Source organism: Spea bombifrons, chromosome 6 (genome assembly GCF_027358695.1).
Source record: "Spea bombifrons isolate aSpeBom1 chromosome 6, aSpeBom1.2.pri, whole genome shotgun sequence".
Classification (NCBI taxonomy): domain Eukaryota; kingdom Metazoa; phylum Chordata; class Amphibia; order Anura; family Pelobatidae; genus Spea; species Spea bombifrons.
In genome coordinates, this window is record NC_071092.1 from 7,632,096 (window position 1) to 7,646,113 (window position 14,018).

At 43.4% G+C, this 14,018-nt stretch overlaps 1 protein-coding gene across 2 annotated transcripts; it reads right to left on the reverse strand.

Moving 5' to 3' along the window:
* On the reverse strand, window positions 1-12,772 carry SLC41A3 (solute carrier family 41 member 3). 2 transcript variants are annotated; one of them, XM_053469452.1, is made up of 11 exons: window positions 12,627-12,772; window positions 10,551-10,876; window positions 4,747-4,854; window positions 4,360-4,431; window positions 4,017-4,161; window positions 3,310-3,456; window positions 2,744-2,888; window positions 2,491-2,570; window positions 1,695-1,829; window positions 646-794; window positions 1-277 (listed from the first exon to the last, which is right to left on the reverse strand). In XM_053469452.1, exons 2-11 carry the CDS (start codon window positions 10,842-10,844, stop codon window positions 92-94), a joined length of 1,461 nt encoding a protein of 486 aa, XP_053325427.1. In that variant the 5' UTR covers window positions 10,845-10,876; window positions 12,627-12,772; the 3' UTR covers window positions 1-91. The 2 variants fall into 2 exon arrangements, with proteins under 2 accessions (XP_053325427.1, XP_053325428.1); XM_053469453.1 differs by lacking the exons at window positions 10,551-10,876; window positions 12,627-12,772 and adding an exon at window positions 6,815-7,459.
* Between the last annotated feature and the right edge of the window lie 1,246 nt (window positions 12,773-14,018).

The following is a 14,018-nucleotide window of genomic DNA, read 5'->3' on the forward strand; positions in this document are numbered from 1 at the left end:
TATATATATATTTTGAGTATTGCGCAATGTTGTATCTACAAACCCACCCTCCAACCGAGTGTCATTTTGGTACCAAAAACAAAAAGTCTTCTCAGTCTCCCAGTTGGTCCTCTGTCCCAGTGAGGAGCCACACCAGCCGGAAGCACAGGGCGAGGAAGCCTGTTCCCAGTAGGTCCCCGAGAGCGGTGAGGTAAGGGATGGAGAAGTTATCGGGGTCCAAGCCTTTCCTCCACATAAACCGCACGATGAGGTCCGCTAAGTACAGCAGGGTGCCCACCTGTAATAGTAATGAGAAGCTCCTGTCATTTGCAATAGTCTAACGATCCGAGCACCGAGAACCCAGTGGATAATATATGGAACAACATTCTTAGTGGTGTACAATAAATGGGCCACATTTCCCGACATGGCAGTGATTGCCTATAACTCTTATAAAGAACTCAGGGCCTGTCCTATCATATAGATGGCTGCTCCTGCTGTCGTAGTGGTGGTCATCAGGTTTGTATGTATCCACAAACAGGACCAGAGACCCGGTTGGCTTAGAACACTAGGATGACCTGCTAGAGTTACACTGAAACACATCTTCTGAATGATAACATCTCGTACTCCCTCGTTGTGAGACACCCTCCACCGTGTAGTAATTGTTACCTGCAACAGGGCAGCAGCCAGATAGAAAGTGACAAAGAGTGTGGTCAGGGAAGCATGTCCTCCTTGTAAGAAGTAGATTGTGTAGAGGAACACCAGGTGGCCGGGCACGACAAGCAGAAACAACACTCGAGCGGATTTGGAGTTAACACCTAGAGAAAGAGAGAGAGAGAGAGAGAGAGAGAGAGAGAGTTCTGAGCCACTCCGAATATTCCACGCAGAGACTCAGATCTGATCTCGACAAATCAAAAAGTCCTCTGTCATGGATCTACTTGCAACAGTAATCGTCGTTCAAGAGACATTTGTTACAATGTATTCGCAATTCATTCCTTGTAACTCGGTTAGGATTTCTCAAAACAAATTTTATGTGTAAGTGGGCAATGGTTTCATTTCTTTATAAAAAGTCCTAATAAATCCACAGCTTTAGGCCCGGTATTTCTTGACGCAGGGGATGCTGAGCGAGCCGCGTTCCCGTCCAACTGGAAACAGACAACGTGACGTCTGTTCAACGGCTGAAACGATTTCTGTTCCCCTTTCTATATTAAAGTTTCAACGAAACTTCTTAGTCACGCAGACTGAATGAAGTCTTTCGCTGTAAACCAAGAATGCCTAAATAAAGCGGGTTACGGCGAAAAGTTTCCCCTTAAATAAACGGCCATGTTAATTGTTAATGTTTTCTTAGCAGATATATCCTTTTCCGATCTTCCTTTCCCGCGTCATGGAGGGGGTTAAATATTATCAGTCCATTAGGATGCACTGCGAGCCTCGTGCGATCTCATGATACCCCTGTGCAATATGTTCTGGAATTGGCCCAGTTCTGAAGCGATCTATGCCTCCAGCTCTTTAGGAAGCAGGAGCACAAACGGGGTATTGTCTGCTAAACTACACGCTAAATGCACACAAATTAACACTGCCGTTTGCGTCGGTAGGATTATGACCATGGCCTCCTCCAGCACTACTCTACAGGATAAACGTAAGAAAGCACGGGGAGTGTAACGTCCCCAAAATACATGTTTTTTTGGCATTGACTTGATTACGGCTACGTATATTACCTGACGAGAAAAAGGTAGTGCAAGGGTTTGGCCAGTGCTGCCTCATTTTATACGGTAAGACCCCCGGCATGCTCCAGAAATGAAGGAAGGTGGAGATCCGACTAGCCTGAATGGCGACCAGATTTCCAGCCACACCTGTTGAAAAAAAAACAAAGCGGTAAATCTACTCGTTTCGTTGGTCCGCAGGGTTTAGGAAGTTGGTTGCGATAACCCCAGACGGCCTCGGTAAACGGTTACAAGGCTAACCTACACCAAACCACAAACCCACACGCCATTGCATGTCGTATCCACGGGGTGCAAGAAAACTGTAGAGCTACTTTCTACCTCTAGGTGGAGGCAAAGTAAAAGATAAGAAAAATAGGAAACGGCTCAATATGGGGCAAAAAAAAAATACACTTTAGTAAAGTCATTGCTTTAGGCTTTAGGTTTCTGCTGTAGTGGCAGATTTTGCTGATAAAGCAATTTAAGACGATGAAATATTTTTGAGCCCGTGACTTTGCAAGGATCGACCCAAAAAATATTTTCATCTCCTATTGTTGCATCGGATGGATCTGGGAAAGCATTGTCCTAAGATTTTTTCTTGGGGGATAAATATTCTAGAGCCCTGTAGTTACAATGATAATCCCACAATCATTGTATTTTATGAGTGTTGCCCCCCCAGCATGCCTACGCTCCGCAGACCACTTCTGTGTGAAAAGTTCTGCAGAACTCCTTCAACCCATCCCTTTGAGCATGAAGGTTCCTGCTCGGCAGATCTTGTATATCTATAAAATATATATAAAAAAGAAATACATACCATTAATAACTGGTGTAAATACAGCCATTCCTTCAAATTTGGGGTCCGTGACTGTCTTGTCAAGGATTAGGCCACCGATACTAGAATTATAACAAAGGTTGCATGTTGGTTTGAGAAACAGTGAGATGTAGACTTCTGAGGTCTTAGCTGTAAATAACGCTGCCTGCCACCTGACAAAGGTCTAAATATCTGCAATGACCTTTCAGCTCCTCCGACATAAGAGTTATGGAGACACAGATTGTGGTACTGTTACCTGCTAATGGACATGGCCACGATGACGGGCTGCCAACCGGATTTCAGCACTTCTGCGATGGAGGGACTCTGTTTCGCCACCGCCACCCACAACGGGATTAGGATAATAAAGACCACGCAGATTAACGGGGAGAGGTACTGGACATCTACGGAAACGAGAGACGGCAAAAAAAGAGTCAACTTCATGGATGACGCCTCTGTGTTTATAGCTTGGAATGGGAAAGCCTTCTGTGATCTCTGTAAGATACTCAACTCCATAAAAAACATCCATTAATAACGTAACTTCAAAGCGAATCTATCGCCGATTTCCATCTAATCAAAAACATGTTTATAGACAACCCTGCGTGAGGCCGTCTGTTCCATTCTATAACTCTTGTACTGGTCTCATCTTTCAGGAAATTTATACATTTTATACATTTATTTATTAACTGCCTTTAGTTACGGATCCACCGCAATGAACTGCATATTTTACGTACTAATGACTATTATTATACCTTTTGACTTGTTTGCATCATTTGTCCATAAATACACAACAGACTACAAGATTATATATATTATATTACATACCTATATATGTGTACAATGTGCTGCTGATGCCTGCTAGCAGAGAGAGAGTGATCAGATCTCCGAGGCTGGCCGCTATGGGGGTCGCAACGTTGTCAGGGTTAACCCCGACCTTCCTGGACGCGATGATGACACCAATCATCACCAGACCTAGGAGACAAAGATTTATATCCATGGAAACGTACTGTTTATAGGAATACGGTATAAAGGCACACGCTGACACATACACTCACGTTCTACACGGTCACTTAACCCAGCGCATTCGGAAACGCTGCTTTACCTGGATTGTTAATCTCTTAAAGGATCATATTTGCTCACAAATTTTTTATTATTCCTTTTTTTTTTTAACTTTGTACTTTCATGATATTAGGTAAATATCAAAAGGGGTTACAGATCAAGTATGGATGAGTTAAAACAGACGGTTTTCCCAAATTAACCTGTAGTATGGTTTAATTTATTTTTGGGGTTTCTCGCTGGACATTGCAACTACTACTGATCTTAGCCAAATAGGGGTCTTCCAGACAAAATTCCCATCATCCTCAGCCAGTGAAAGGCTAAGATCAGTAAGAGTTGCAATGTCCAAAAATGAATCAGACCATACTACAGGTCGATTATCAGCAGGCTAACTGGGTTTAAAGGGCACCAGCTTAATAAAATATCGTTTCTGATCCAGATGAGAACCTGGTGAATAACGCGGTCGAGAACCGTACCCAAGGACAGAGCCGCAATGAATGCCGTAGTGACGCTGCTGGCGCACAGAACAGCCGCTTTATCCAACTCCACGTATCCTTTAGACAAAGCCCCCAAAACGACAGCGGCGACGGCCGCCAGGAGACCCACCACCGTGGCCTGGACCTGCAAGAAAGCCGGGTTGAGTATCCGCTCTTCCATGCTGGGATATTTAACCCTATGATTTATCAGTGTTTAAAAAAAGATTCTCCATGCCAATTGAGAAATAACCGCAGCACCAGCTGCGATTATTCATTTTAGTAAAACGGTCCGTTTTTGTTACTGGACGGACTGGTTTTCTTGCGGCCCTTCGGCGTGACTGACCTGGATTAAGGCGAGGTTACTGACGGCCATCTTCCACCTCTCCTTAGGGTTATCCATCTGACCTGTGTTTGCCTGGAAACATAAATCAAATCAGTGTGTTTTACTTTATATTTTGCAAAGGGGGTCATTTCAAGGGGTCAGCACAAGCATAGATTCATAACCTGAGAACAAGATGTAGAATTGTGTGAGATTTTAAGACCTTTCAAGAGGTCCTTTCTTCATTACAATGAATTCCATTACGTCTCATGATGGTATCTCGGAGTTCCAGAGTATACCGACAGTCTGAAGGACACATTTCAGGGAAACTTGGCAGCAATCGACTTGAGAATTAACTATTCCATTAAAGACACCAAGACGACGTATTTCCTTGTTCCTTATGAAACTTACAGCGGTGGAGAGTCGAGATGCCAGGGTCATTTCCAAATTACCCTTAAGACCCACCAAAGCTGGGACGAGGATGAAGATCTCCGTGATCGTCTTGAAGACATCCCAGTGCTGAAAGACAAGGGCAGATCATTTAAATGATTGTTCTACTACTTTCATTATCGTTCTACTACTAATTCCTGTTTGCCGTTGCGGAATTATAAAGTATGGCAGACAGCGTGTACGAGTTACAGAAGGAAGAATGGAAAGGCAATGGAAGGGTAGATGGTGGTAACTCTGACATACATCGTAGAGACACTCCAACGTCCCAAGCAGCCCCGACAATGATGAATGTATATTAAAGAAGGTTTCAGGTCCTTCATTATCAGCCGGTCACTGGTAGGAACTTTGTCCTTCTTAAAGTCAATGGGAGCTGTTTCTGCTCTGGGCCAAACGCACCTCCTGCTCACCGGTGCGCAAGAGCAACGTACTCACCACTACTCAGGCTGAGGAGCGGAGATTGGGGAGATAATGCAAAGGCATAGGGAGGACCCTGATGGATCCCACAATGGATCTGCATGCAGAAAAGTTGTTTTAAAGGCGATGCTCAGCTATCATGAGTATTAACCGCATCTGATGGCTTGAGTGTCCCTTTAACATTTGCCATCGGTGTTGGTGGAAGGTGGCCCCAAATTCCATTACTGATGTTTTATTTTAAAGTTTGATTTGTTTTATTGTAAAGTTGTCACTGACTATGGTGTTTATTCAATGAAAATATTAAGTTCCCACCTCACCAAAGCCATGGGCTGACGGGTAATTTGAGAACGCTTACGTTCATTCTCAACACCAACATGCTTGACACAAAATAATTTTCTAATGCTAAATTTTGGATTTAGCGAATTTGGGATTATGAGTTTCTGGTAGAAACTTTGTATTAACATTCTAAAAACAGCTAAAAAAGCTAATAAATTTTCTCCTCTGAATCTTTCATTTTATCAGACCCGTGTATTTACAGTCAATATGGTGTATTACAGCTGAGTAAGCTAAATAACAATAAGGAAGACATTGTGTATCTTTGAACAGATACAATCTATACATTGAACATCACTTCCATTGCAGCGTTACGTATAGGTTCCCCAGCGACCCGTGGAATATAACTAGAATGCAGCAGGACTACTCCTTCTGTTAATGACCTCACATAAAGTTTCCCATGACCTACGCTTCAACGCACACTTGGAGATAATGAGTCGATAAACCGGCTTTGTAGGCAACAATAAACTCCATCATTTTCACTTAAAATAGAAGAAGTACATAATTTAGTGATTATATAAGCAACGCCAGAGTATAAATACGCATCAATCATTATATTAACCTCTTCACAGTAAAAAGTACAGGACCATTATATATATATATATATATATATATATATATATATATATATAAAATCAGGTCTCTTGTAATGAAGCGGTTAATTAAAATCCTATATTTTGAGGGGGGTTTTGGGTTTTTTTTTTACACTTTTTAAGTATACTTTTTCTGTTTCTTTTTTTCTAGAAACATAGACAATGAAATAAAATCTGATGCCGGGTCGATACATTTGAGCAGGATTTATGAGCCAAACAGAAAGGAGAGCAGAGACTTTACATTAAATGCAAACCAGATCTTCTTAGCTCTTCTGCTTTTCCAAGCCCTGGTCTAAGGACATTCTGTCTAAGGGTCATTGGTGGAGGCTTTAAAATACCGAGAACCAAGCGGTCATCACAATGACCCATTATTTATCGGGGATGTGTTTACTGAATTAAGCTTCAATGACTTATCTACACGAATCCGCTGAATATATGATTCAAAGCACAGCTTGATGGATGCGATGTCTCAAGAGGTGGTCCTATCCCATTATCTCGAAAAATCTCACTAATGCTCAGAAAAACAACCAATGTATTTTACCAACGCAACAAAAAATAAACTGAACTATAAGCATGGGAAATTCATCAGATTATTGTAAATTATTCTAAAAATTATAAGAATTTACTATTTAGTTGCCTTAGAAATTTAGAAAGCTACATCGGTAATTAGCTTATTCTACTGCACATACTTGAAAGATGTCCATCATCAGGCCAGCTGCCACCATGCCTAACCCCGCCAACAGGTACGGTACAAGGACCTGAGCAGCGATGGAAAAGTAGGTCTCCGGAAGAAAGCCATTGGGTGACTTGGTCAACGTACATTTGAAGCCTCTTAGTTTCTTTCCATGGAAGCACAGCTCCAGTTCCAATTGAGTAACCACCATGTTTTCTTCTTAACCCATAACCATTGGGTAACAAGTTGGTGGCAACGTCCAAGACACACAGCTTTGACAGCCAGCGTGACTAGCTTCTTAACTCTCGCTCTGTCCGATTCTCATAGTCAAAGCTTGGCAAAACTCCTCAATATTATGAATATAAAAAATAAAATGCGGGTTCTTTGAGAGAAGTCTCTTAAAAAAAGAAATTTAAAAACGAGAGAGACTGCAAAACTGGAAACTCTAAAATGTTGCCTTCACAAAGCAATTTACAGAAACAAGTAATACCAGATCCTGCCCCGAGGTCCTCAGGGTACAATACTCAAAAAAAGATATTCTCTTTTCTAGGAAGAACCTAACCGTATGGTTAAAGCAGATAAAATATATACAAAAAGGAGAAGGTCTCTACTCCTTCGTCATCCACTAACTGGCTTCACACCTATCACCAGATCAGTTCGACGTCAGCTACGTCTTTTCCTCGAGATACAAAGAAATTAGCAGGCAGAAAGCCGCTCTGCTCCCCACGAACGGCCTCTGCAGAGAAGAATGTCCGGAGGTGATATGAGAATTGTCCCGGGCCGTGTCTCTCCTCCGCTCTCCGACCAATTAGCTGACGCGGCCTCTTATCAGCTGTCATCGCCTGAATTTTCAACTAGGGTACAAGTGCTAAGATAAGAGTTTTAGTACCGTCAATCTTCCTTGAGGTCACAGCTATGCGAGGTCTGCAAACACAGAAGTGCCGTGTGATTTTATAGAGGAGGTCTCATCATACGTTTTTATTGAAGCGGTTCTGTAAAATAGTTAAAATTTTTCTAGCGTTTATAATTTTTTGTATTAAATATGTTATTGTTGACACGGCAGATATCGTGTGCGGCCACAGTGAGTTTTACAGCATAGCATGTGGCCACGCATATCCAGCCAGTGGCTGCACTCACTTACATCACGGCCGCTGGCCTTAAAGTGCTAGGGACATTTTTTTTCTTTGTTGTTCTGGCCCTGGGTGTTTCATTTGGAACTGTCACTCATTTTTCCACCCGCAGTAGCCACCATAAGGTCCAGCGTGTATATATATATATATGAAACACCGTATGTGCCCGCACAATCATTGAGAAAGACCATTCATGGCGTCCCAGACTTTCTCCCCTAGTGGCAGGGTTCAGTATTGCGCCCTGCAGACACTCATCTGGAACAATGCAATGATATTGTGATAAAGCCCCCAATGGCCCATCAGGCCGAAAATGTAATATTAATCTATTTTATTTATTTCGTGGCAACAAGTTATGCATCGCTTTTTACAGTCCATACATTTAAAGGGTCTGGCAAAACTAGAACTGATAGACTAAGCTGAACCGAGACATTAGATAAAGGGGGCTATGCTTTTCACAAAGAAAAACTCTGCAGGCTGGAGGGATATTAGAAATGTCGAGGCTTCTAACGTATAAAGGGAATAAAAGCGTCCATTTGAAATGCCCATAATGCCCTTGACTTCGAGACAGCACCTTGACTGAACGGCATCACTCCACACCCTATGTTTTTACAAGCAGTCTTTATGGCTTCTTATTTAATATATGGTGAAACGAGCTTATAAACCCAGCAAATGATTAACTGACGTGGAAACACAAGAAAACTTTAGACTTATGATTATAATATATGTGATTTGATATGCGAAGCTGATTAGAGAGCTGCAGAAAATTAACATCTTCCGTTTATTTACATAAAATACTCCATTTTTTAGGCCACATGAAACTATCCAGTTCTATGGGGGAAATGTCTCAGGTACAAAAGACCTTAATCAGTCGTTGGTCTTGTCTTGGATTCAGCAGCCATATGCCCATCCCATACATGTTTGAATTTGCCTCTACGTCTGCTGAGGGGCTGCTCCACTTATCTACCACCCTTTCAGTAACGTCAAGTTTTCTTACATGACATCCAAGCCTCTGTCCTTCTCTTCTAGTTTTAGATTATGACCTCTTGCCCTAACATTTCTCCTTCTTTAAAATGAGATCGCCTAGAGGAGCTGTAATAATTCTGGAAAATGGAGAAGTCTTTCTACAGCTCTTTTTTGCCAAGAAAAGGCGGAGCCACAGTGCGCCTCACAGAAACAGACTCTCACCTTGCCCTCCAATCAGGGTAAGTTGTCCCTGCGGTGTGCGCCGAGGCTCCGCCCTGGTGCAGAAGCGCTCCAGGAGCCATGGTTAACAGAGCAAAGCAGACCAAGAAAAAAGACAGAAGAAGAAGCAAGACAAAAAGCGGAGCTGCGCAAAAGGAGACACAGAAGTGGTTGTCGAGAAGGTAGGGAGACATTAAGAGAGTGTGAGAGAATGTGACAGCCTGTGAAAAGGACTGAGAGAATGTGATTGAGAGAAAAATAAATAAATAAGCGCTCTCTGCTTTATTTCTGTTTGTTTCGTTGAGGTCCCTCATTAAACAGGCAACATTAGTGAATACCTGTACTAATCCATACAAACCCACTGAACACCCAACAACGGGCTACGGGGGGTGCGAGTTCTGTATAAGATATATATATATATATATACACAGACAGTCCAACATGTTCTGTTCTGTCACTGAGCTGCCAAGCCGCTGGCCCGAGGCCACATTATTATAAACGTCCTTATCTCCTTGCTGAGGGCGCAGTGACATTTTCAACATTTTTTTTTTTTTTTTGCAACAGCAGGATTTCCAATGTTTGCCCTAAAAGTGATTTGTATAAATAGCCATTAATCATTATGGTATACAAACTATTGATAACTTTCTATACCACAGTATTCAAATACAGTATTCATATTATCCCATAATACGGCTTTCCTCCCACCCCCTGACCGGCTGTGACGTGTGCCTATAACCGGCAAATGCCCAAAGTGCCCAAGGTGCGGCGGGGGGGGGGGGAATACAAATCACACACTGGCTGCATTCCACAAAAGCAGCAAATCCAACTGAATCATCCTCCTGGGTGGCCAAGACCCCCATGCTCTATGTTAATGGACAGCATAAATCCCAACAGTCCTGATTTTTGGGAGATAGTCCCAATTTTCAGGCACTGTCTCTCTCTCACCCGGGAAGCTGGGGAGATCCCCTGATATGTTGGGGTCATAGAATACAGATATCACTTACAGGTCTTCTTCCTTACTGACTTCCAACAATAGAAAAGGGGCATGAATGAAAGGTGTCTTAGTCCTTACGTTATGAATTAAAGGTGCAGTTCCACTTATACAAAACATGAATTGTGATCTCCAATCTTAGCAGATCTGTCATTTTATTCTTCCCTCTGAAGGGTTAATCACATTAAAAATAATGGAGAATAAATTGTTTTGGTTTCTATGGCTACAACCATCAGTCCTCATAAAAATGACGAATGAGACAATTTCACAGGAGTAAAGAATGAATCCAGCAGCTGATTAAGGAATCCAATAGCATCAGGGATGGTGTTTCTAGTCTTGTTTTGTTACAGCGGTGTTAAATCCAGCGCAGCGGGCTTAACAGAATGCGTTTCACAAATACTGGATCCTTATTTGAAACCCTGCCTAGATCCCTCTGTAATCTGTCTTACCTGCACCACATCCAGGACCATACCAGCAAAGACCATGCCCAGTCCCGCTAGCAGGTATGGAAAGAGGACCTGTAGAGCGATAGAGACGGCAGACTCGTCCCCGGGCTTCGGCATGTGCGTCTTCTTCTCGGGAGGGCGCTTCACCGGAATAAGCGGCACCTCTTCTTCCACCACCTCCCGGGCAGCCGCTCGGCTCTCATTGTGTTTGCTCCTGTTCTTTGCCCTCTGTTTGGGACGCTCCTCGTTCCTGGCACGACCCTCTTTTTTTCTCTGTCGGGTCTCCTCTCCCTTCATTTTGACCGGCGTGTGCCCAGGGCCTCGTCAGCCTGCAGAGATAATGGTATTTACATAGTAGCGATTTTAAAAGCGATGTTCTAAAACCTATAAAAAAAACAGATAAAAAAAAACGTGGAATACTCCAAACCCCTTTATCTTCACCAATAATAACTGTATACAAACATACAGAGACCGGCAGCTTGTTAGAACAAGAGGTCAGAATCTAAAACCAGAGGGTCAGAGGCTGAGGTGTGATGTAAGGAGGTTTTACTTTACTAAGAGGGTAGTGGATAGGTGGAACAGCCTCCCAGTAAAGGTGGCAGACATTGATATGCTGTGGGAATTTAAACACGCATGGGATAGGAAATAAGGATATTAAAGAATAAAAAGGTTGATTTTTTTTGAAAGGAGGGTACGGATTCTACATGTTGCTGGGCGGTGGGTGCCAGACTGACCCGCAGCATGTCATCCAAGGTGCCGTCTGGTAACATTATCACCCGGCGGACTGTTCTGCTACATCCGCTAATCCGCTGGAGATTTTGGTGTCCCGTTCCACGAGGCAGAGGGGGAGATGAAGTGATGTCACGGGGGTAAAAATACCCACACACCTGTTTTTATCCTAACGCTGCCCCTGTCCCGCTGTCAGCGGAATCTAATCGGTTGGGGGCTGCTCATTTACTAACCAGGAAGCGCTTCTCATTGGAATAAAAGACAGGCCGGTTTATGTGCGTGAATGTCTGCTGATGACACCGTTATATCTGATTTCACTTTGATAATGATGTCATCACCTGCAAGTACACTTATCTAAACGTAATCATAGAAGCATAGAACTTGACGGCAGATATTAATCAGTCGTTGGTCTCGTCTTACATTCAGGAGCCGTACGCCTATCCCATGCATGTTTAAATTCCCCACATTGTATTAGAGTCTAGCACCGCTGCTGGGCGGCGGTTCCACTTATGTACCACCCTCTCTACTCAATTACCCATACCTCCGAAAGAGACTTAACTTTGAGAACTATAGACAGCTATTTACTTAACCGCGGCATTTAGAAGTGCAGTTTATTTACACAACATGGTTTATGAGCACATATTCTTTGTATACACACATTATTTGGGCTGTAGATCACTGTGATGACATCATACCCCACCATGTGAATTACGAAGAAGGGGACACTAGAAGTCTGACGTTACTGAGAAATGTTATGGGACTAAATATATAATAAAGTAAGGAATAATGTTTTATATTTACGTCTTTTCATCGATAAACAAACGCACTCTCGTTTACATTCATGTTATTGTTACGTTACGCCTACAGAACCCAACAGACTTAACAGGAACAGAAGGACTCCGGCAGGGACTGTACCTCCTTAACCGAGATACTTGGGAGGTATAATCCTATGCCGTGGGGTTAAACCTGGTCCTGCTTGTGCTGCTGATTCCACTCATTTAAATACATATCTATGTTTTGCCCTAATATCTGATATTGTTACAGAAAACCCCACGGGCCTGCAATCTGCTTTAATCCCAGGACTCCTGCTTGCAAACAGATGTAACATTAGTTCAGAGGCTCCACTGTGGATATGGCCGAGCATTGTGGGAGTCATAGTCCACAGTCACTGAATGGGGTCACACAGCGCTTCGAGGACAGAGCAGAGCTAAAGATGGCCCCCCACGAACTCGAGTGGCTGAGTGGCACTCCATAACCTCATTATAAGAGAGGCCGAGTGGCTACTACCCAGGCTGTGTGAGCTGGCACTGCTGCCCCGCCCCACTCGTGTCTCCCCACCCATCGACTCACCCCACGCGTGTGCAGCTCTGTGGGGTGTCCTCACTCCGTGTTACATGCAGGTTGAAAAGCCGAGTTTTTGCGGAACAGAGGGGGCCCCGGGGGAACTGGGGCTCCAACCCCCGGCCCTGCCGGCACCCACATACCGAGAGGAGGAGCCGGGGAGGCGGCAGGAAACAGACCCCTCCCGCGGCACTGACACGTGGGCAGGGGCAACAAAGTAACACGGGCTGTGTACAGAGGTTTATATGCCACTGGGGAGTAGGCACAACATAACATGTCGCCCCTGGGGGTGTACACGGTATAACAATACCCCTAGGTGTACACGGTATATAAAACCTCTAGGTGTGTACATTATAATACCCCCAGGTGTGTACACGGTATAATACCCCTAGGTGTGTACACAACATGCTGCCACTGGGGGGTGTATTACCCCTAGGTGTTTACACAATATAATACCCCTAAGTGTGTACATTGTAATACCCCTCGGTGTGTGCCCAATATAATACCCCTAGGTGTGTACACGGTATAATACCCCTAGGTGTGTACACAGTATAATACCCCTAGGTGTGTACACAGTATAAAACCTCTAGGTGTGTACACGGTATAATACCCCTAGGTGTGTACACAGTATAATACCCCTAGGTGTGTACACGGTATAATACCCCTAGGTGTGTACACAGTATAAAACCTCTAGGTGTGTACATTATATTACCCATAGGTGTGTACATGGTATAATACCTCTAGGTGTGTACATTATAATACCCCTAGGTGTGTACACGGTATAATACCCCTAGGTGTGTACACAGTATAATACCCCTAGGTGTGTACACGGTATAATACCTCTAGGTGTGTACATTATATTACCCATAGTTGTGTACACGGTATAATACCCCTAGGTGTGTACACGGTATAATACCCCTAGGTGTGTACACGGTATAATACCCCTAGGTGGTAGGGGATTCCAGTATATATAAGCCCTCAGTATACCATCGCACCTATACGAGTCTGTCGGGCGTCCCGGAGGCGGAATAAATCCACAGAAGACCTGCGGTGGGTTCTCTAAGATGTTTGGACCGACCTGCCGAGTCCCTTAAAAACTGCGAGTGAGCCTAGAAGAACCGATGCTGGCAAAGGGGGGGTCACCCCAAATACTCATTACATTTAGAGCTTCCTTCTCTTCAATCGCTACGTTTTCTTAAATGATAAAACTTAACTATTAACATGTCTCTTTTTGACAGAATTCTAACTTTGCAGCATCTTACTTTTCCACAGCACTGCATTTTAAGCTTTCAATAAGTGGGTCTTATTCCACCCCAGTCCCCCCCATCTTAAGAAAACTTAACTCCATGTAATATCATATATTTTAAAGCTTATATATATATATATATATATATTAAACGC